This window comes from Ammospiza nelsoni, chromosome 5 (assembly GCF_027579445.1).
Source record: "Ammospiza nelsoni isolate bAmmNel1 chromosome 5, bAmmNel1.pri, whole genome shotgun sequence".
NCBI lineage: Eukaryota > Metazoa > Chordata > Aves > Passeriformes > Passerellidae > Ammospiza > Ammospiza nelsoni.
Genome location: NC_080637.1, coordinates 13,539,944 through 13,562,085, shown reverse-complemented (window position 1 = coordinate 13,562,085; position 22,142 = coordinate 13,539,944). Strand labels below are relative to the sequence as shown.

The following is a 22,142-nucleotide window of genomic DNA, read 5'->3' as shown; positions in this document are numbered from 1 at the left end:
TGTGAAGGGCAGAGTGGGGCAGGTCCCTTTTTGTTGAGTTCTGGTTTGTCTTGAAGCCAATGGTGTGGTATGTTTCTGTGTTTAATCCAAGGAAATTGAGCTGCTGAATAATTTTTTCTGACGTGCTGAGGACCAAATGTTCTGGCAAGGGTTTGTGCCAGCAATGTGAGAGGTGAGGAGGCTCCAGAAGCTGTTTTTTTGCTCACAAGGTGCCAAAACAGATGCATTTCTTTGATACAAGTAGTGTTGGGTACATGAGCTCTATATGGTATAGACAAATCAGACATAGTGGTGATGCCAAAAGCACTTGTGGCATAGCTGTGAATGCCCTTCTGACAAGTATTTTGATTTCCAAATGCAGATGAATATTATCTTTACAGGAAAGGGTCCCAGGGATAGTCCTTGAAGCTGATGCCCTCAGTTTACCTGCAGGACAGATGCACAGGTGCAATTGCAAGTGACATAGACTATCCTTAACTCACAACATTAGTAGGCTCCATCCAGATCTGGAATTGTATCTGGAATTCAATCTTCAAGTCCATTTATCTTTGGGCTGAGTGTGCTGACTGCAATCCAGCAAGCAGGGGCCACTGTACAGGTGTACAGATAATGGTTCTTCTGGACCAGCACTAAGGCCAGCTATTTTCACACAACACTGGCTGCCAAACCGCAATCTGGTGGTGAAAAGCTCCTGATACCTCTGCTATTATTAGAAGCAGCCCACAAAATTACAAAGGTGGTAGATGAGCTGAAGGCAGAATCCTGCTCTTGGGGACAGTCAGTGAAACTAGCAGGGGATCAATTTGAAACAGATAAAAGAAAGTACTTCTTTAGCAGTCAGTAGTGAGCTTCAGGAACTTGCTGCCATGCAGTGCTGGAGAAGCTGACAGTATCAGCAGGTTTAGAAGGGATTAGACAGATTCAGGGACAACAGGCCCATTAAAAAGATAAGGCAGGGACTTGCCCTCTGTGGTATCTATCCCATCAGATACTCAGCTGGGATGCCAGGAGAGCACAAGGGGAAGGGGCTGCAGAAATAAGCCAGGCTTGCACACACCTACTAAAAAACATCTCCATTCCTGCAAATGTGTGATAAATTACTGGTCCAAGCCATTTTCATGTACTTAATCTAGAAATGAGTTTTATCCCCAAAGCATTGCATGAGTATTAAGTTACTGCAGCAGCCTAGATTCCCATGAGCTGACTCATGAGCTCAAAGCAGCACATTCCAGGAAGAACTAGGATTCTTCTTCAATCCAGGCTCTGATCCTCAGCCCACCAGTTCCTTGCTGTATGGGCAGTCCCATACACAGGTCACTGCCACCCCCAGCACTGCCCCCTTGCTGGGCACTGTGCTAAAACACATGCCATATTACAGATATCCATATTACATTGCAAAATTCTAAAGCAACCAAGTGAGCAAATCTTGCATGGGGTACAGGAAAAGATGGAGACAGTGAAAATTAAAGTGAGTAACACAGTAACATCCCATCTACAGCTCTAAAAACTAAGGACAGTTCATGCATAGGGCAGAAATTACATCAAATTTGAGCTTTCTCAGATTTTTGGAGACTGAAATGCAAAACTTACTCTGCCCCTTGCATTTATTCTTTCCCAGCAATGTAGGAATTAAGCCAGCATGCCAACTTTTAAGCATAACATAAAATGAAATCGAAACTGATTATTGTTTTTAAACAATTGCCCTTGAGGCCACCCAACAATAGTGTTTCTAAAGCAGTCCTACCTTTGTTTTCCAACTTGAGCTCCTCTGCTAGCAAGCTGTCTTGTCTGTTTCCAAGCACAAATGCCAGAAATGAGAGGATCAGGGCATCCAAGATTCCAATAATTGCCAGGATATATGCCCAGCGGACTGAACAAGCCCCCAGCGTGTACTTGTCTGTCTTTTCACCACACATCCGTTTTACCTCATCTGAATCCCAGCCATCAGGAAAAATCATACAACCCAGGATGAGACAGGCAGCTTGGAGAAAAGAGAAAAGGAGAACAATGGGATAATGAGACCAAGCTTTCATTTTGTTGAGAACCTACAAAGTTAGCATTAATATCATATTAGTTATTTTTCATCCTGAACTCCAAAGCTAGGCTACTTGAAAAAAACAAATCACACAATTACATGTTATGATTAAGTAGTTAATATAAAAACCCAAGATGCAACATCAATTGCACACCTTGCTTAAAAAGCTGTTACATCCTGGATCCCTGGTCAGGTTTTGCATCAGTACAATAACATTTTCCTTGTGGGACCAATTTCTTCAATGCAATATGAAAGGACCACACAAAACCAAAAGGGAAAATAGTTAGTAACCTGGATTTTCAAAGGTAAGACTAGGTTACTGTTGAGTCATCAGACAAACAACCAGTTTAAAAGAGAGCAAAAAAACTACCTATCCTTCCTGGCAATCTGCCCTTTTATCCTAACCATAAACACTGGACTTTCTCACTATCCACCCAAAGACAGGGCTTGATTCATTTCAAGTGTTGCCTCACAGAGGGAAACTCCACCCCAGAGCCTGCCTGGTCTGTCCTGAGCTCTGTGGAGCCCTTCAGGTTGACATTACAGCCATGGGAGCTGTCCCACCACATCTGCCATTGCAATGACAGCAAAGCCCTGGCACTGCACACAGATCTCCAGTTCCTCCTGTTTGTCCTCCACACTGCAATCATTGGTGTACAGGACTTTATGGAAATATTTGATTGTGTCAGTATCCCAGCAGGGGTGGAAAGGGATCTCCCACAGTCCTGTCTGTGATTGTGTCTCTGGCTGCTTGTGATTTGAGATGCTCTTAAGCCTTCTTTTGTTACTGGGATGGTTTATATAGTTCTTCCTATATCCTATGTCTGTCAAGCCTGGATATGTCCCCATTCTCCTTCAAATCCACTTTAAAACTCTCTCAATGAGTTCTGCTAAATCCTGACATAAAGTTCTTTGGGACAGGTGGGCCTTATTTGTTGCCAGCAGGCTTGGTGTTGTACAAACTGACCTATGACCAAAAATCTCAGAATTTTTCTGGTAATGCCTGTCTTGAAGCCAGGTAGAGTCACCTTCAGCGGGAGAGCATAGCATACAAAAATAAAATAGCATAAGAAAATTCTAAAAATAATGATTATGTTGAATGGGTTCATTCTTCAGTTTTTATTGCATCTAAGAGAATCAGAAAATCCATATGCTTTCAGTTACCTCATCAATTACCTTTAGTGACTGGGAAATACCTTTCAGTTACTCATAGTGACTTGGAAACAGGCACATTTCCATCATTAGCCCTTCTATCTTTGCATGGCTGATGAGATACAATGGATCCTAAACCTTCTTTTATAAGTCTTAATATTGTATTATATGCTCAAAATTGCAGGTGAATGTGCTAATTGAAAAGAATGCATTGTGTGGCTTTCAGCCTTTTAAGTTTTTGTTGAGTCAGACCTCTGTTGGGAAATGACAGTTTATACACCAAGTAGCTTGTGCAGCCAACAGCTGCTGTCACTGTGGGATTGGTTTCCTGTCGTTGTGACAGGTTTCTTGTCTTTCCTGGACAAGCATAGGCACTATCATTTCACAGACCTCTAATGCCCACAAAATAAAAACAGACTTAGAGTGGATCAATATGATGAAATACTGGAAGAGGGATGTGTAAAGAGAGTTCAGGAATGGTAGTTTCCTTTTGACAGCTACAAAATTGCAGTAGACAATGTCCTGAAAGCATGTCTGCAGAAAATGCACCCAAGGTGTTTGACGAGTTCCCCCTGAACAGCCAATTTGTGTAAAAATAAAATAGCTTGTTCTTTCAAGGACAGTTAGGCTTAGAAACATGGAAGATTAGATAATGACCAGTCTACTCACAACATGAAGGTTGGACAAATTGTAAATTACATATTGTCTGCCTTAACTCATTTACACAATTACATAAGATCTTTCAAAGGCCTTAGAGACAAACAGTACAATAATTTATTTTCTTGAACTGGTTACACACAGTTCCAAAAAGTGGAGTTGCCCTCACATTTGTTTCCCTCATACTTGAAAAGAACTCCACTCAAACAATGCAGTAAATCTGCAAACTTCTTGTGTTCATGAAAATGTCCATATTTACCTAGCTAACTGTTGGCAAAGTTTCATTTACTATATAACAGCAAATACCAAAGCCAGTTTACTTTTATTAATCATCCTTAACATGTGAGAAAGCTTAATACTCTGTTAATGATCAATAGATGTGTAATTTTTCTGCTAATTGTGCATGAATAATTATCAAATACCAACATTTCTGTCGATTTTTTATTATACAGCACATCAGACACATTCTTAGTACTTCCTAAAAGTAATTTAACTTTGTTCTTTTGCACATAGGTAATTAAAAAAATGGACCCTTATCTCAGGAATTCAGTGTACAGCTTCCCAGCTGTGTTCCTCAGATTTCCAATTAACTCATCTTTCCTGAATTCTGTTCCTGCATTCTTTGATATACTTGCTTAAATTTCTGGAGTCATTCTGATGGTTGCAGTTGGACTTCTCTTGGTAATAAGACACATGGGTAAATAATGTCTGGACTAGATTCCTTTGCATAAAGACAGATATCAAGGAGGGGTTATTATTATTTTATCTTTTCCCTATACGGTTAAGATGCTTTCTATTAGATGACTACTTAGTCAACATCTTCAGGTGCAGGAATCATACCTTACCTGTAGAGGGTAACATAAGTAAGATTAGTCAACCTTGAGTCATTTTTTGTTGAGGGAATATTTTGCACTGAATGCCTTTAAGAGCACAGACTTGCTCAATAATATAAACAAGTAATGATTCTTTTATCAGCTACAAGATTGAAAAGACAGATATGAAATCCACCAACAGATCTACTTTGCATTGCTAGAAATATTTACATTTGAATTCTGCTACAGAGGATTAGAAGGCTTTTCTCTAGAAGGAAATTGTGGAGAGTCTGGTTCTAGCATGGCTTAAAGAAAGAGGCCATGAAGGTATACAGCAGAGGGAAAAGTAAAAGGTAGTTGTAAAGCAGTTCCCAGGCTTGATTCTATAAACAATTAGGCTCTCTCAAGCATCACTTTGTAAACTATAAGGTTCTCAGACAGTCTTCCCATAACAAGCAAAACACTCTGTCCCTGGGCTCTCTGGGAAAAGATAGCTCCCTGGGAACAGGTATGGAAGTTTTGGGAACCTTTCATATCACAGTGGGAACGCTAGTCCTGTTTTTAATAAACAATCATAGGTATTGTAAAACAAAAGGAGTGGTTAGAGTTTTCTCTGTTAACCTATCGCGAGCTTGGATTTTGCAATATGCATGAAGTTAATTAACACTGTTATATAAAGTGGCTGATCGATCAATAAATCGGAGTTCGATGCATCAATCGGGTGGTCGTCTCCCTTCACTTCAATAGGAAATTACTTTCAGTTTTATACAAATTTGTGAAATGGAAATGATTTTATGTAATTTCAGTGAAACTGCTAAGAGATGATTTTATAACACTGACATGGCTCCCATCTCTTTGTCTAACTTCCACTGTCTGTAATGGCAATGTTACCGAAATGGAAATGCAACAAAAGCTACCACAGTTCTACTGCTAAGTAGTAATGGTGTTTGGATTTGAAAAGTTCACTGACTAAATAAAAACTCTTAAACCATCAGTTCCTATAGACTCTTTGATTCAAGTAAGGAAAAAGTTAAATCTATATTGGTTGGAAGCAGACTTCTGTGTGGGATCTGGGTACATCAGGTCAGTACCACCCTCCTGACAGACAGCCCAGCCTAGGACCCCTCTAACCAAGGCCCTTCATGATAAGCAGCAGGGGAACTGATAAATGAGTGACTCGTGTCACTGACGCCATTCAGAACCATTTGGGCAGCTGTAAAACTTACAAGAATCACATCCACAGGTTTTCCCTTTGCTTGAGAAAGCTCCTGGAAGGATTATTCTCTTTGTAAGGGTGGCCCTGGGTTTCCTCCATTTCTTCCTCTCCTGTGATGACAAGGTGACTCTCTTGTGTTGGAAGGGACTTTAAAGACCATTTAATTCACCCACCATGTTGGTCAGAGCCCATCCAATCCAGCCTTAAACATTTCCAGGGATGGTATCTGCAAGTTCTCTGGGCAACCTCTTCCAGTGCCTCACCACCCAAACCGTTCCTTTCTCCCACATATTGGAGTCTGGTGGAGCTTTTAAAACTTTCAAAAAGTGATTAATAAAAGTACTTAAAAATAATAAAAGTACGCCTTATATATTTGCTTTTCTTCTTAAACAGTTTTTTCTCATATGAACAGCTAACAGGAACTGTCACATGGTTTTCCTCTTGGGCTGTGAGTGACAAGACAAATTATTCATACTAGGAGAGAGAGCCAGGATTTTTACCTCGTGGGATGAAAGGATGCAGATACAACACTTCCAGAGATTGGAAACAGACAGTGAATTGTTGCTGGCACTGACAGACTTGTGACTCTGACCAAGCTAATATTATCACAGACTGTGCTCTGTGCATGAGCTCAAATGGTAATTAGCAAACAAGCAGTTCACTATCCTATGGTTGTGCCAAACACAGTGACAGATTAATATTATATCATTGCATGAAATGAGGTTCTATTTATAAAAAAAGCTGACTGCTATGCAGGAAACCAGTGCTGAGAAATTCCCGCTGGCAGGACTCCTCTCTCATCTTCATTCTTTTCCTGACAACAGACCAAATTTGCTTGCCTGTAGAGTATGAGGATGGCAACTTTCCTGATAAAGGAATAAAAAAAATGCAATGGGAATTATGCTGACCATCTCTTTTCTTTCCATGCCCTCACATGCAAGAGTCTTCAAACCTCTCTGGTTCCAAACTGCAAGAGGTTTTTTGTTTCCTTATTTTAACCCCCCAAAATGGTATTTACAAACAGTGACCCATTAAATCTCCAATAAACTGAATAGAGTTTTTGCCAGCCACGTTGGTGATTAGGATTAGTCTCTCAGGAGCTTGTAGCTGGGAAAAACGGAAATGCTGAGTGGAAAAAAGGAAAGTGGGAAAAAAGGAAATGCTGAGTGGAGCTGGCTGAAGACACAGGGTCAAACACAATCCTGAGTGAAGACAGAAGCTACACACCCATCAACTGAGATTGATCCAGGTGATGTGGACTGCACTTCTCAGTGGGACAATAATCCTCTGTGTTTATATTTATGTCATGGCTTGGAGGAAATGTGCAATTTTGAAGTGAATGCCATAATTCTCTCCATTTACTGATGCCATCCACAGAAATAGTTCTGCTGCATGCAATCAGAGTATTTCTGGAGGAGCCTAGAAGTTCATTTAGATAAGTTCTTCAGCATTGAGTAGGGACCTTAAAATTATGGCTCAATGTGTGGGCTTCATCACCCAAAACCCTGTGCCTAAGAGAAAGCTCTTGACCTATGGAGAGCTTCCATAATACCTGGAACAGTTCTTGTGCAGTACAAAAAGGCAAATGTCATGTATGACCTCTTACTTGATCCTGTGTTTGAAGGCTGCCATGTACAATGCCCACCTTTGAAAAGGCTCTTCAGAGAGGTGCCAGCTGGATCCCCAAAGAGATGACACAGCCTGTTAGTTTGTGCATAAGCAGACTGAAAATTCCTGGTGGTGCTCATAGATGGCTGCTAGCCACATGACTGCTGTTGGGTATGAGGCAGTCAGTGAGAAAAGTGCAAAAAAATTTAAGATTCAAGGGCAGTGTTCTTAGAGAGCTGGAATGATAAAATCCCATCTGGACTTCTGTGACCTGAGCTTCCATGCAGCATGAGGAAGGTGCCCTGTGGTATTGCAGGATGTTGATGTGATGCTCCCATCAACTTCCTCCCCAAAAGTGAAGGAGCAAAATGGGTTAATCTTCCTTCAAAAAACTTCAAACAATATGTATAATGGGGGCATTGGGTCCAGGAAACAGAACTATTTCTGATTTGAGGCAAAACCCTAAAGTCCCATGTGATGAGGATGCAAAAGGCTTCAGCAGTAACTACTTTAATCTACTTATTCTCTTATTTCCTATCATCTTGCTTGGTAATATAGACAAGCCTGAGTCTCTCCACAGGATTAAGAATATTTATAGAGACTGCTAAGAAGGAGAAAAAGGAGAATCTTCTACTGCATTCCTGTGATAATACTAAAGACATGATGCAATTATGGCCATTTGACTTATTAGGGCCTGGACTTTCTGATAAGAAATCTGATAAGAATATACATACATACATATATATATATATATATATATATATATATATATATATATATATATAAAGATATGTGTATTTCACATGCTGATTTTAAGAAAAGGGAAAAAGAAGACCAAACATTCAGTGACTGGACAGTAAAGATAAAGAAAATAGTATTGGGGAAAGTGGTAGTGAGGTGGGTGCTATGGTCAGGGGGAGAAGACTGGCTGAGCAGACAGGTAGCAGATATTTTGATGCCTGCTAGTTATGCTTAGGCAGCAAAATGGAATAATTTGATCAGCTGTTGCAAGATGTGAAGCTGGACATAACAGAAATAGGGCTGACTGACAGCTATATCCAAAGATGAGCACTACAGAACATGAATTGTTCAGAAAGATGGAAACAACTGAGAAAGTGAAGCAAAGCTATATGAAGAAATGTGTTAAACTGTAAATAAGTAGAAAAGAACAGCAATGATAGTGCAATCTACTTCAGTTAAGTCAACTGTAAGAGAAATTTCACAACACCAAGGGGACCTGTTTTAGACCTCATGTGCTGGATTCATGTTTGGATAGAGAATTCTTTGATTGGATAGAAACAGAAATTCTGTGTGGGGTTGTATCATCTTGGGAGCATTTAACTTCCAAGTTTTGATCATTAGCCACGATAATTAAACTTTGAGATTAATGTAGTTCTATGAATTATTTAGTTAGTACAACAGCTATATTAGATGGAGAATAAAAATAATGTAAGAACATAATAGATTTTTATAAGTGTGTGTGGCAGGTGATCCACAAGATGGGTCCCAATATAACTCCTTGTGAAAGAACACAATTTCTGGTGTTCCAGCCATGGTAATTTGAAATGGGTATTTATTGTCCAGGAAAAATATGGAAGCTGGGAGCTACTAAAGGATGCAGGCCAAATCACTATGTGGGCAAAAAATCCTTAGGAATGTCATGAGAACACATTGCTAATAGCTGTAGCAGAGGTAGATGACTAACTGATGAAGAGTGAGGAAACTGAAATCATATACAACCAGAGATAAAAATACTTCTTTAGGATGAATCAGGTATGGGAGGTGGTACAGCTGGAAACCCACAGGTGGTGCATGTCAAAAGTTACACTCATGCTGTGTCACCTCCTGTGGTGTCCAAAGGGCCTGGGATCTGATGCTATTTTTTTTTCTCATTTTCTCCTTAAAGTATCTAAAATAACATGAGAACTGTGTCACAGCCCACTGGAGTTTTCCATCACTTTGTGTCTTTGTGCCACAGGATGTGTGTCAGGAGGTCTGGGTGCCAGCTGGGGTCTGTGTCCAGAGATCACAGCAGGAACAAAGGCAAACCCCTGTGCTGGGCTCAGCTGTCGCTCAGGCAGGGTCTCTGATGCTGTGGCCATATCCAAAATGCACTTTTCTCACACAGACTTACCACTGAAAGTGTTTATTTCAGTGCTGTCCCAAAGGAGTTCTACATCTTTCTACTTCAATGTTAACTTCTCTTTGCAGAACCTGTTCTTCATCCAAAACATATCATGGCATACTGACAAGTACTAGATCTAATTAATTAATAAATTCAACACAAGTACTGTGTAGGCTACCACAGACAGACTGGAGAATAGGTGTTAATATGGCATAGGCCAGGAATTTCTTGAGATATATACAGCTGACATTCCACCACAAGTTACTGATCCAAATAGCCAAGATATTTTAAACACACTTCTGGTAAAGACAAGGAAGAGCTGAAAATAACCTCACTTTCAATGACCATGAGTCAATTCAATTTAAATAAAATGAGAATATATTAAATAATATGGGAACAAAAATGTTTCTGAACCTGGATTTTAATGCATATTTTAGGTGGGTGAACTTTTTAAAAGGCGAAAGAAACTGCTAACAAGTTAACTAGAATAAAGAAGTCCATGCTAATTGTGGGGCAAACCTTGAATTTATTTGGACAAAGATATAAATTTTCTGAAGTATCTTGACAAGACAAATGAAATTCCAGGGATACTTTCAGCTCTGTATCGATGACTAACAAACTCTGTTTCATTCTACTCTCATTACCTATCTTCCCAAAAAAGCCTTGAGGAAAAAAAAGAAAAAAAAAAGATGTGAGCGGAGAGCTTAGAAATTCCAGGAAAAGAAAATTATTTGCAAAGAAAGATATATTTTGAAGGTTAGGTAATGCAGGTCTAAAAGATAGCTTTCTAAAAGTCAAGCTGTGCTAACTCTAAGACAAATTGAAACAAGTAGTTGAATAATCTTCAGTGAGATTAATAAAGAAAGAAGAAAAGCAGATATGGAGTTGGTCTGGGAATTAGGAATTAGGGCCTAATTATTTGTCTCATTTTTCAATGAAGTGGATGACAGAGAAGAGGAGAATTATGCTGTGACTGCTTGGTGTGAGCATTTGGAAATGGAAACTCATGCCTCCAAATCCACAGCATCAAAAACAATCATAATGTGCTCAAACTGGAGGAATGCACTTTCCAACACCAAACACCGAAACAACCAACACATTAAACTGCAAATATGTTAGGAAGGATTTTAAAATCAAATTCATTGTTGAGATAGTGGTGAAGAGCAGATGCATTACCTACATTTTAGGAAAAAAAAGACAAAATTGAGAACAGAAAAATAATTGGAACAACCAGCCATCATTCAATTTTATCCCAGTTCTTTGGCCAATTATTGAAGGAAAGAATAGCTAAAAACATGGAAAGAAATACAAAGCAACACACTTTTCATGAAGTATTTGATCCTGTGTCATACAGAAACACTAACTGGAAAAAAGAGGTTGTTACATGAGACTGTAAGGTGTTCATGCATTTTGTTCATAGGGAGCTGTCATTTTTGGCTTGAAAGAAAAGCCTCCAGCTGTTGTGAGGATACACTGGGCACCTCAAGGATCAGCCTGGATGTCAATCATTTCATGTTTTCGTTACCAGCTTTGGCAAGAGTAGAGGTCTGGTAGTTAAATCCACTGATGGGAGGCACTATCAATGCAGAAGACTGTCACGACAAATCATGGAGAAAATGTGAATGTTGGTCATCCCTTGGAGGACCATGGGACACCAGTCAAGGGAACCAATGGGAAAGAGTTTTAGCAGTACTAGGGGGACTTTTTAAAGCATAATGTAGGCTCTAGACATCTGGTGCTGGTGGTGTCTAAGCTTTAGAAGAGTGGTGTTTGCAATGACCAGTTAATCAGAGCAAGGTTATTTTAGGATGTAAGGAGGCATTTTAGGAAACATATTGCATGAAGTTGTAACTGCTCATGATAACAGAACTAGATATGAGGATTTAGTAGTTCTTTTCCTGGCCTATGTTCTTATGAGGAGGCTGAGAGATAATCTTTGAAATTAATAAAGAATAAAACCTAGGGGGAAGAGCAGCCAAAGAATTAGGAGCTTGATGGAACTACAAAACAAAAATAAATGTTCTTTAAATCAAACTGAAATGAAAATCTAACAGAATAAATGACGGTAAGAGGCAAAGAATCAGCTCACTGCTGGGCTCTCTCACTATGGTCTGTGTACAAATTTGTCATTCCCCTCCATTATTAAAGGTTTTAAAATGTAATGGCAAAGAAAGAAAGAAGAGAGGCATAAAGTGATTTTCTTTTCCTGCCAGATCTCATCCAAGCTGACCTGACAAAGACCATGCATCTACAACAGCCTGGTTTTAGATTTGGGCAGTGCATGTCTCCAACTTGTTCTGAAATTACTGCAAATGCAAGCAAATCTGAATGTGCTGGCAAGAGAGGAAGTCTGGGACTGCATCAGCCACTGTTTTCAGGGTAAAAATGGCAAAACTCTGCAGGCTATCAAGGTAGAAACAGAATGAAGAAGCAAAAGATATTAATCTAAAAAGAAAATTTCTACATCTAAGCCTATAGTGGCATCTATAATAAATACCAAGTTTAGTCTTTTCTTTCTGAAAATGAACAACTTCACAGCCAGTAAGCATTCATTTGCAAAAAAGGAGGTGAAAACCTTTAAAAAGCCGTGGCAGTGTTGCCTAGAAAACAGATCTGCATGCCTTACAGTAAACTGATGAATTTTATGATTACTCAGTATAAACAGGAGGGAATGGGTCCCAGAGATGGGGAAGAGCTATTTAACTGAAAGGGCAGTCTTGGCATCTGAACAAATGCATATAAACCATCCAGGAATACATTTAGGCTGTAAAGAGGAAGGCAGTTTTGAATTGTCAGGGGATAGGTTCTGGCACAAATTCAGTAGCTGTGGCCATGCCAAAAAAAGTTTGAAGTTGTCCAAGTGTATGCTGTAAATAGTTATTAAAGATGGAGTTTGATCAGTGCATTAAAATATTATTAGGATGTGTTTTGCTGTGAGGCTAAATTTGACTACTCAGTGCCTTTAACATAACTGCAAGAACTCAGAGGTCTTGCATCAAGTATCTTTAGACACCAGAAACCCAGGATCATCACTTTTCTCAGGATGTGAGCTTTGCAATAGCTGCAGAGCTGGACACACAGGCAGTGCAAACCGCACTCAGCTGAGCCTCAGGGCAGGGGCAGCACTGAAGCCAAGCTCCAGGTTTGAGCATTATGGTTTGAGCAATATAATGCATGGGGGGAGAAAGGGGAAGGCTCTTGCTTCTCTTGTCTTTTGTAAAGCATTAATGTTCTGCTAAGAAATGCCCTACAGCTGAGCCAGTGCCATGCTTTCCTGGACCTGCAGGAACTGTACTTGCCCTTTTTGAGACAGTGGGCAGAAGACTATTGGGACAAATGATCCAAATACTAAATCTGGTCAGGATTCACCGGTTTCTCCCAGGGCTGGGAATTCTTCCATGTACTCTGCCAGAAGGCTTCAGCTAGTTCTGCATGGGAAAATCTACTCCCAGACTGGTTTCGTTCCCTTTTTTAAAATCAGCAGCCTTCCCAAAGCTAGCCCCCACCCTGCTACCTATCTCCTCTGAATGAGGGAACCCATCCTTGGACCTCAGAGGGGTTTGTGAGATAGGAAGGAAGTGGGTCAGGGTTTGAGGCACCTTTACGCTGCAGGCAAGGGGGAGTGGACAATGCAAAGCTAAAGGCCTGCTGAGAGGATGAGGTGAATATGAGGAAGAGACAAGGAGCTGAAAGGCAGCAATATGGGGCAGTTTTCCCTGAAGAAAAAGGTGGAAGTGGAAGGAGGCAGGAGGCAGCCTTGTTATTGAGCTGGAACGCTAAGATTTAACTAAAGTCATTCCAATCATTTAAATCTGATTTCCCAAGCAGTGCTAGCCAATATTGCAAATGGGCTGGCAGAGAGGCAAGACAAGTTCTGAACAGATGATAAAGGCATTGACTTTTGTATAGTTCCTTTCAATGCCCCTGAGGCACCTGCATACGTCTTTATGCCTGCACAGCACAGTCATGTGCTATTCTTCACTTATCTCTGCTACAGCTCTTCCTGATCCCTTAGCAGCTTTCCTTGGGAGAAAAGAGAAATGGACAATAGGCCCTGAGACCGCTGCACTGCCTCTTTATTCAAGCTGACATTTGACAGCAGGACTTTGTTGCCTTTCAGAAGCCAATGTCTTACAGAGCCTGAAGGCAGCAGAGGCATCAGGGGCTTTGCCTCCTCCACCGAGCATCTGAGCCTGCATGGTGGGAGAGCCCTGGGGACTGAGACTGGTGACACTGGAGATGATTTTGTCTTCTGCCCTTTTCCTGTTAGAGGGAAATCTATTCTTACCTAGGGCCAAACCTGTGAGATTGCTGAGCCTTCTAAACTCATTGCTTTAGGCATGGCAGTATTGATAAAATTTGAAATACTTGAAAAAATAGAAGAATTCTACATGATTTAAAAAAATATCTTATAATAATATCTCCATGTTGTAAAGCACATCTCATCTTATATTTGCTATCAAGTCAGTCTGATCAGTAATGTGTCCAATTTTGTTCAGTTCTATCACCACAGCCCTTGCCTCAGTGATTTGGTAAACCTGATACCCCCACTGGTTCCTAACTGGAAGGGTTAACTTTGGAATTTCACTTCTACAGAAGTATATTTCTGTGCCTGTAACTTGATTAACCCCAAGATTTGCACTATACACCAAAGTTTACTAGTAGAGTATTCAAAAAACCCTTGTGTGTATGCACATGCAATTTCAAGTCCTGACTAGGTTTATGATAACCATTTGTAATGCCTTTTGAACATTTTGGAAGTCCAGAACATGTAGCATTCTAGTGCTGCAATGCCTCTGAGGTAAACTTCAAACCCAGCAAACAGCCACAGCAAACAACAGTGCTGATTTTCAGCACTGATGCCCACAAGTCACAGAAAGCAGATCTCCCTCCACTTAAAACTTCTAGCAATGCCAATTAATATACCACTGCTGGTGATTTCTGCCTCAGAAATGATGATGTATGGTCAGACATTGAAAGAACTGGAGCAATGTAAGGAAAGCAGCAGTGCAAGGCAAAGGGAAAAACCTGACAAGGTCACAAAACCCACTGAGACTGACGTGGTCTGCCAGAAAAGCAGAGTGGGTACTTGCAGAGTTGAGTATGAAGCTTGAGGGCTTGCTAGGTGACCTGTGAAAGCCCTCCAGGGCATGCTGCCCACTGGCTGCTTTAGAAGAATGAACCAGATGTGCTGTTTCCAAAGGGAGTAAGAGGATTCTAACCCAGCTGGATCCAGAGATGGGGCTAGAGGAAAGAAGAGTTCAACTGGGATTGCAGTAACTGTGTCTTCCTTCAAAAATGTTCCTAGGTTCTGGAGCTCCATGTCCTTTTCTATAAATAAATAATGGCTGAAAATCTGTATAATGAAATTGTTTCCTGAAGTAACTGCTTTAGTTTCACTCTGGTAGGCATCAGAAAAACAATTCCACAAGCAGATCAAAATGTTCCCAAATGCATCAGGCAGCAAGTGCTTCTATCACTACACTGCAAGCAACTGAAAGACAGCATGAAAGGTATTTGAGCATTTCAATAAATGTACAGAAAATATAACATCTGCCTTGTAAACAATCCAGTATCTTGTCATTCAAATTACTTGCTTTTCGAAAATAAATGTCTAGATGAGACATAAGCTTCAAGAACTCATCCCGTCAGAATCACCCCTGGCTTCAGTAATTCAGCAATCTTTAATGCATCATTCCTACCTCTCCTACCTCTATTACCCGTGACACCCGTGAATTCTTTTCTCAGTCTCACAGGTCTCTTTGCATTGGAAAGTGGTACTCAAAAGTGACAGAGTTAAAAACTCTTGACCTATCCCAAACAAATGCATTGGAATTATACCAAATTTATTTCAGAGTTCATGAAAATTTCTATGGAAATCTTTCGTTTGGGGCAACACATTCTTAAATCTGCTGACAAACACCCTTATCATGATGATGAAGACATGTGCCTATTGAAAACAGGTTCTCTAGTTCTCTCCAAAAGTCCAGCTTTGAAGTATGAAGGAAAGGAAAGGTGGAGTTCTTAGTCCACTTGAAAGACAGGGACCCCAGAAATACAAAGGGAAGTGCACAAGATGCCATGCAACTCCAGAGATATCAAATACAGAGACAGTAAAACCCAACTTGCTTAAAACCTGTACAGCAGCAGTCATTCTGTATGGACTCTGTATATTTGGTATTGAAGACAAAATACCATGTAACAAATAGTATCTCATTAAAACCGAGAGAAACATAAAAATAGCTGAGATAACCTGTGCAGAGCCCTGTGAAGATGGGACTCTACAGCTTTGCAGCAACCTGAGACCAGAGAAATCCAACAGCGTTAAATAAAAGTAACCTTAGCTGTTAGTATACTCCATATATTCTGTTGGTATATTCTATATATTGTGTACTGATAAATAAAATACATAGGAGCTACCTCACTGACCAGAGAAGCTAGGCTGACCTTGCCCAGTAGTAAACTGGACAATAAGGGCAAAGTATTTTTATTTGGTTTCATTGCTAGAATAATTTTTGTTGAACAAGAAAGTGCTATGTTGAATTGTACTAATAATAGTGTGACCATGGGAACTGGGCAGTAAGGTGCTGCTATAAATTTGGTGGAAGTAATTTGTGTATTCAAGAATTATGTTTTCATGTGTTAACTTTTGTGATCCCAAAGCTGAATGCATGAATTACTTAAAAGGCACAGTTAAGGGCTGGTTCTTTGGAGCTTTGTCTTGTGTTCCTGTGGGACTCCTGTGATGTCCCTGTACCACCTTGGGGCTATCTTGCTTCTGCCTAGGAGGGCTGTGATGAGCAGGGCAAATAACTATCCTTATCTCACCAGTTCAAATAAAAAAGGCTTTCTGCTTAAGCAAGCCACTATTTCTGTAATAAAATCCTTGTGGCCAGTCAGAAACAAACCTCAGAAAAGTAATTATTGCAGCTGAATATAACCACCCTGATCTGACTGTGAGCAGACTTTCTGTCATATCCTTTGCAAAGCCACACTTGGAGCCTTGTGCAGCAAGACACAATAATGGCTTCACTTACTTGGATTTCAGTTTCTCTCAATATAGGTATGTGGCCTCAACATTCTTTGTCAGCCAGGGCTGCCAGCTATAATGTCTTTCCTCTTACTAGGTCAAAGTACCTCTCATTTTTGGTAGTACTGAGTGAAACATTTCATCTGAAACTTTTTTTTGCCAATAAAGAGTGCAGCAGGTTCAGTGGAAACATTTCAAACATTCAGGTTGATCAGTGTGAACTCTACTGACTGAATACAACACAAAAGCATTTCTGAGAAAAACTGTAAGTGCTCTGTTTTTATTGAGACTCTTTCAAAAATAAAGTGCATTTTCATCAGAGCTAGAAAAGGTGTTATTTGAGTTTTATTGGCAATTGATTTTTCGTGCCAAGTTTGCCACCATTCTTTTCTATCAAATTCCTATATACTTTTAAAATTATTTTCACCACTTTTGCTTAACTTGCTGACCCTTGTTGTCCCTTTGTTATCCATAAAATGGTTTGTAATCCTGTAACATTGCCCACATTTTCCTGTTCTGTTCATGTTGGCTGATGCAAGGTCTGAATACTTTGTTTTCATATTGACTGAACGTATGGTAATTTTTCCTGTGATTTCCCTCCTCTCCTGCATCCTATCCATCAGCATGTCTTTCATCATCTTGTATTTGCTTTATTGATTACAGGTTTGTTCTTCACCTTCTCTCTTGCCTTTGGTGTCTTCTTAATCTTGATTAGGAAACGAATTAGATTAAGGTTACCACTGCTCAGACAGTTATCACGTCACCTCCCATCTGTTGCTCTGGATATTTTTTCTCTCTGCCAAAGCCTCTTTCCACACAGCACACAATGGGTAGGGTTTATACATTGTCCTCAACATGACAGACAGATTATATTCAAGGTTCAACATTTACCTATACATTTATCTGAAATGGAGAAGCAAAAAAATACTCTCTTTGTTGGAGATGGGTGCCAGTATTAAATATTTTGGGTATCTGTGTCTTATCTGTGAGGGTGAAGTCACCCAAGCAGCCTGCAGTGTGAATGAATGCCTGCTGAAGACTCAGTTAAGCTGTGCCTCATGGATGAAACTCAGTTGAAACTGCAATTCAAACTCAACCAGTCAGGATCCTCTCCTGATCCCTCCAGCACAGGAGTGCCACTGAAATGTGCCCTTATATTCAATGAGGCAGGTGGGAGCATTGGCTGGCTGCAGCTTCCATGGTTTCCACAGCTCCTGAGCAAGACCTCCAGCCACCCAAGGGAACTGAATGAATGGGAACATAAAAATGAACAGTTTACCACAGTTTTGGTATGAACAACAGTGCACTGGTGTGGACCCAGGATGTAAGAGATTTAAAAGGGACCACAGTAAACATATCTAGAGTACAGAAGGATGGAATAAGAGGTGGTGTCTGATCCCAACTTTGGGAGATGCTCCTGAACTCTCATTTCTTTCTTCTCAGTCTTCCAGTCTGCTCCTTCATTTTTCTGTTCAAGTGTTTCCTCTAACTTCCCTGCAAGGATTTCCCCCACTTCTCAGTTGATCCTTCCTGCAGATATTTCTCCATCTTCTCCTGCCTGTTTCCTTCATCCTTGAACGTGTCAACAACATTTGCAGGCTGACTGCTCCCTTGTCAGTCACTCAGACACATTCCTGCTTTCCCTTTCTAGTGAGATGCAGATGTATATTTTTTCTCAAAACTTCCTGTAGGGACCTTGCTTTAATTTGCGTTATTTGGGGTTTGCAGGGCTTTATCTGAATGCTTTACATGTCTACACCTTTGGGGCCCAGGCCACTCGAACTATCCCTAGTCTCAATTATTCAAGCATCAAAATCCTCACAAACCTTTTTTACTATAGTAACAAATATAAGTGCTAAACACTTCTCTGACAGTTTGTCTTAAGATTGCAATTCTTTTTGTTTCAAATTATTAGTGCACCTCACTTTTGCTCACCTTGAGGGCAAAAAGGGGTCCCACAAGGACATCCCTATTCCAGTGCCAGCAGGCAGGAGCATTGGTTATCACAGCTCTGTCACCTCCAATAATACATCCAGCCTCTACAGAGCCACAGCCCTTGCTGATATGAAACTTCTTTGTAACAGACTCTGTAACACTTGGAGATAAGGTCTGTAAGCTTCCATTTGAATAAATGCCACTCTGATGATATGTTTTAAAGAAAAAGAATTTCTTTTGACAGCAAATGAATATATATTATTTAGCTGCCCGCCTCTATTTGATTGTTTCAGCTCCTTTGAAAATCTGCTGGAATGGGTAACCCAGATATCTTTACTGATCTGGTTCTCCATATATCTGTGTGTGGACACCCAAGAAAGTGTAATTGAAAAGCTCAAAAGAACAAAACAATAGAAATTTAGGTGCACTAGGTCACCTAGCATTGTCTCCTTGTATCATTATTCTCATTCCCATATCCCCACACCCTGTCCCCAGCAGTGGGCAGCAGCACATCCCTGGGGCATTCTGCCAGTCTCACACAATCTGCAGTTCAGTGAGGGTATCTTTATATTTAGGGACATTTCATGAATTTTTCCTTCCTCAACTAATTTTTCCCTTTGATTCTTGTTAATTTTCAGTGTCCATAATATTCTGAGGTAAAGATTTCCACAGCTTAGTTATCCATCAGATGACAGAAAAAAATATTTTAAAATTTCCACCAGTGAGTTTCTTTTAATGGTTCTTAATTCCTGGGTTGGCAATTACAGTCAATAATATTTTTACCCATGTATTCCCACTTTTATCCAGACCCTGTATAATGGTTTTGAGGGGAGGAAGAGTCCTGGCCCCCTCAAGCTGTCCTAGTATTGTAGAGATTTGCTGCCTCTGCTTATCCCTGCACTCCCTGCCTGAGCATTTTCCAGATCTACTCTATTGAACCATAATTTCCCCTTCTAAAATCCATGCTGACTGTCCCCAGTCTGTACGTCATGTTTTCAACTGGTCACTAAATCAACACTTCTATCACTTTGCCAATACAGCCACCATCTTCCTGTTCTGCAGTAACTTTTTTCTCCTCTAAACTCTTTGAAAACTGATATAAAATTAACTATCTCCCACTTCTAGCACCAAAGAATTTTTAAACAAGAGGTTAGACAGTGCTGTTGAAATGTTGAATACACTATCCTTAAGTTCCTTTAAAACTCTGTTACTGTTGATCCTTCTGATCCATTATCATGCATTTAGTCTATTTTTTTCCCATGAACTTTGTTATCCCCATTTCAGTTTGAAAAAGAGCATCCAATAAATCTCAGAGAAGAAAGACTTCCAGTGTGGTAACCTCCCCAAACTCCTCCAAAGTAACTGTGTGTGCAGAAGATTTATTTTAGATTGTTTTCCTAGAATATCTCTGACTTTTTCTGAGACTTCTATCATACACTTCTCAGAGACTTTATTCTTTGATCATCTTCCTGGACTTCTGGCAGATTTTCTCCTTCTAATGTTTTTTGCAGAAGGATTAGTAGGTTTTATGCCTCTTATTAGATGCTCCTCAAAACTATTTTGCTCTTTTTTTTTCCTCTCCCTCATTATACTTGAATAAAAGTCAGATTTCCAGAGTTTAAAGTTGTCTTTTTTTCCCCCAAGCTCCAGAGTTCACAGATTACAGCTGTAGGGCTGATTTGGAGGGAAATACTTGAACTTTGTAAGGGCCCAGTGCTTCATTTGCTTTTATGTCATAATGAAGATTTGCAAATTCAGATGATCTTGAGTATTTGCATCTCCCAAGAAAAATCAATAAATTTGCTCTCCCAAGCCCTGCCACACAAGATGCAATATTTTAGTCCACGACCACTGCATTTTATCTCTGCTGATGCAGCAGCTGTAAATTCTATAAGCCACATTGATAAGTGAAATGTTTGTTTTAGAGAATAACTATATATCTCCTCATGAGAATAACTACATATTGCCTCCTGCTGGATAAGAATCGTGGTGCCTTCAGACATTGCCTCTGGCTGACTGCATGGGATGTTTCTGACACATGGGAATGCTGTGCGATGGCCCCTCAGGGTGCAGCAGCCTTCCTTCCTTCCTTCCTTCCTTCCTTCCTTCCTTCCTTCCTTCCTTCCTTCCTTCCTTCCTTCCTTCCTTCCTTCCTTCCTTCCTTCCTTCCTTCCTTCCTTCCTTCCTTCCTTCCTTCCTTCCTTCCTTCCTTCCTTCCTTCCTTCCTTCCTTCCTTCCTTCCTTCCTTCCTTCCTTCCTTCCTTCCTTCCTTCCTTCCTTCCTTCCTTCCTTCCTTCCTTCCTTCCTTCCTTCCTTCCTTCCTTCCTTCCTTCCTTCCTTCCTTCCTTCCTTCCTTCCTTCCTTCCTTCCTTCCTTCCTTCCTTCCTTCCTTCCTTCCGACACTTCCTTCCGACACTTCCTTCCGACACTTCCTTCCGACACTTCCTTCCGACACTTCCTTCCTTCCTTCCTTCCTTCCTTCCTTCCTTCCTTCCTTCCTTCCTTCCTTCCTTCCTTCCTTCCTTCCTTCCTTCCTTCCTTCCTTCCTTCCTTCCTTCCTTCCTTCCTTCCTTCCTTCCTTCCTTCCTTCCTTCCTTCCTTCCTTCCTTCCTTCCTTCCTTCCTTCCTTCCTTCCTTCCTTCCTTCCTTCCTTCCTTCCTTCCTTCCTTCCTTCCTTCCTTCCTTCCTTCCTTCCTTCCTTCCTTCCTTCCTTCCTTCCTTCCTTCCTTCCTTCCCTCCTTCCCTCCCTCCCTCCTTCCCTCCCTCCCCCACACTCTGTGTCTGTGCTGTCAGCTCCCACAGTGAATCTCACTGTGTGTTCAAACAGTTACCTCCATGTGAAAGATTTTGACATTTTCTTAAAAGGAAGTATGGAAAGCATACCTGAAGGGTCATACGCAGATCCAATAATTTAAACTAGATTAAAACAAATCCAGCACTTCCAGCCTTCTGCTGGGACCCACGCTGAGGCCAAAGCACACAGGACCTGTTCCCAGCGTGGTCTCCCTGTGGATGAGCTGTTCAGCCCAGATGCTCAGCACCAGCAGCAGAGCACTGCTGGCACTGTGAGCACCATTCCTTCTCTGGGCACTGGACCTAGCAGCCACATTGAAGGGTCTGCTCTACGCACTACATCTTGTTCCTAAATCCCACTCTTGTTTAGAAATGGAAACCTTCAGGTCACCATTGTTTTGAACCCCAAACTCTTGCATTTATGGTAGGGAACTTTCTGGTTCCAGCATGGACCCATCATTTAAAAGATCATGTTTCAGTTCTACCCTGGAAAAGTCATCCCTGGAGGGACAGCCTCTTGTTAGGATGGGCAGATCCTCTCTGCCACTGCCATGGTGTCCTGGTTTAGGGCAAATTAGGGAGAAAACCTCTAAAGGGGTTCCTCTAGAAAGCAGATTCAAGCGGCCCCTCTCCCAACTGGTTTGGAAAAATATTTCCTTGGAGAAAAGTGGAAAAAACCTGTTTATTTAACAGGCAAAGCATTCACCAGTAAATGAAAAATGAACAACATCAAACAATAAAACCTCTCTCTGTTCTGAAGAGATGTCAGACTCAGGAGG

General features: G+C 40.7%; 1 protein-coding gene across 1 annotated transcript in view; it reads right to left on the bottom strand.

Annotated features, from left to right (window-relative positions):
- LHFPL3 (LHFPL tetraspan subfamily member 3) overlaps positions 1 to 22,142 on the bottom strand; it is a 233,976-nt gene that overhangs the window by 73,923 nt on the left and 137,911 nt on the right. Inside the window, exon 2 of the mRNA XM_059472401.1 lies at positions 1,745 to 1,981. Within this exon, the coding sequence (XP_059328384.1) occupies positions 1,745 to 1,981 (237 nt within the window). The remainder of the gene's footprint in view (positions 1 to 1,744; positions 1,982 to 22,142) is intronic.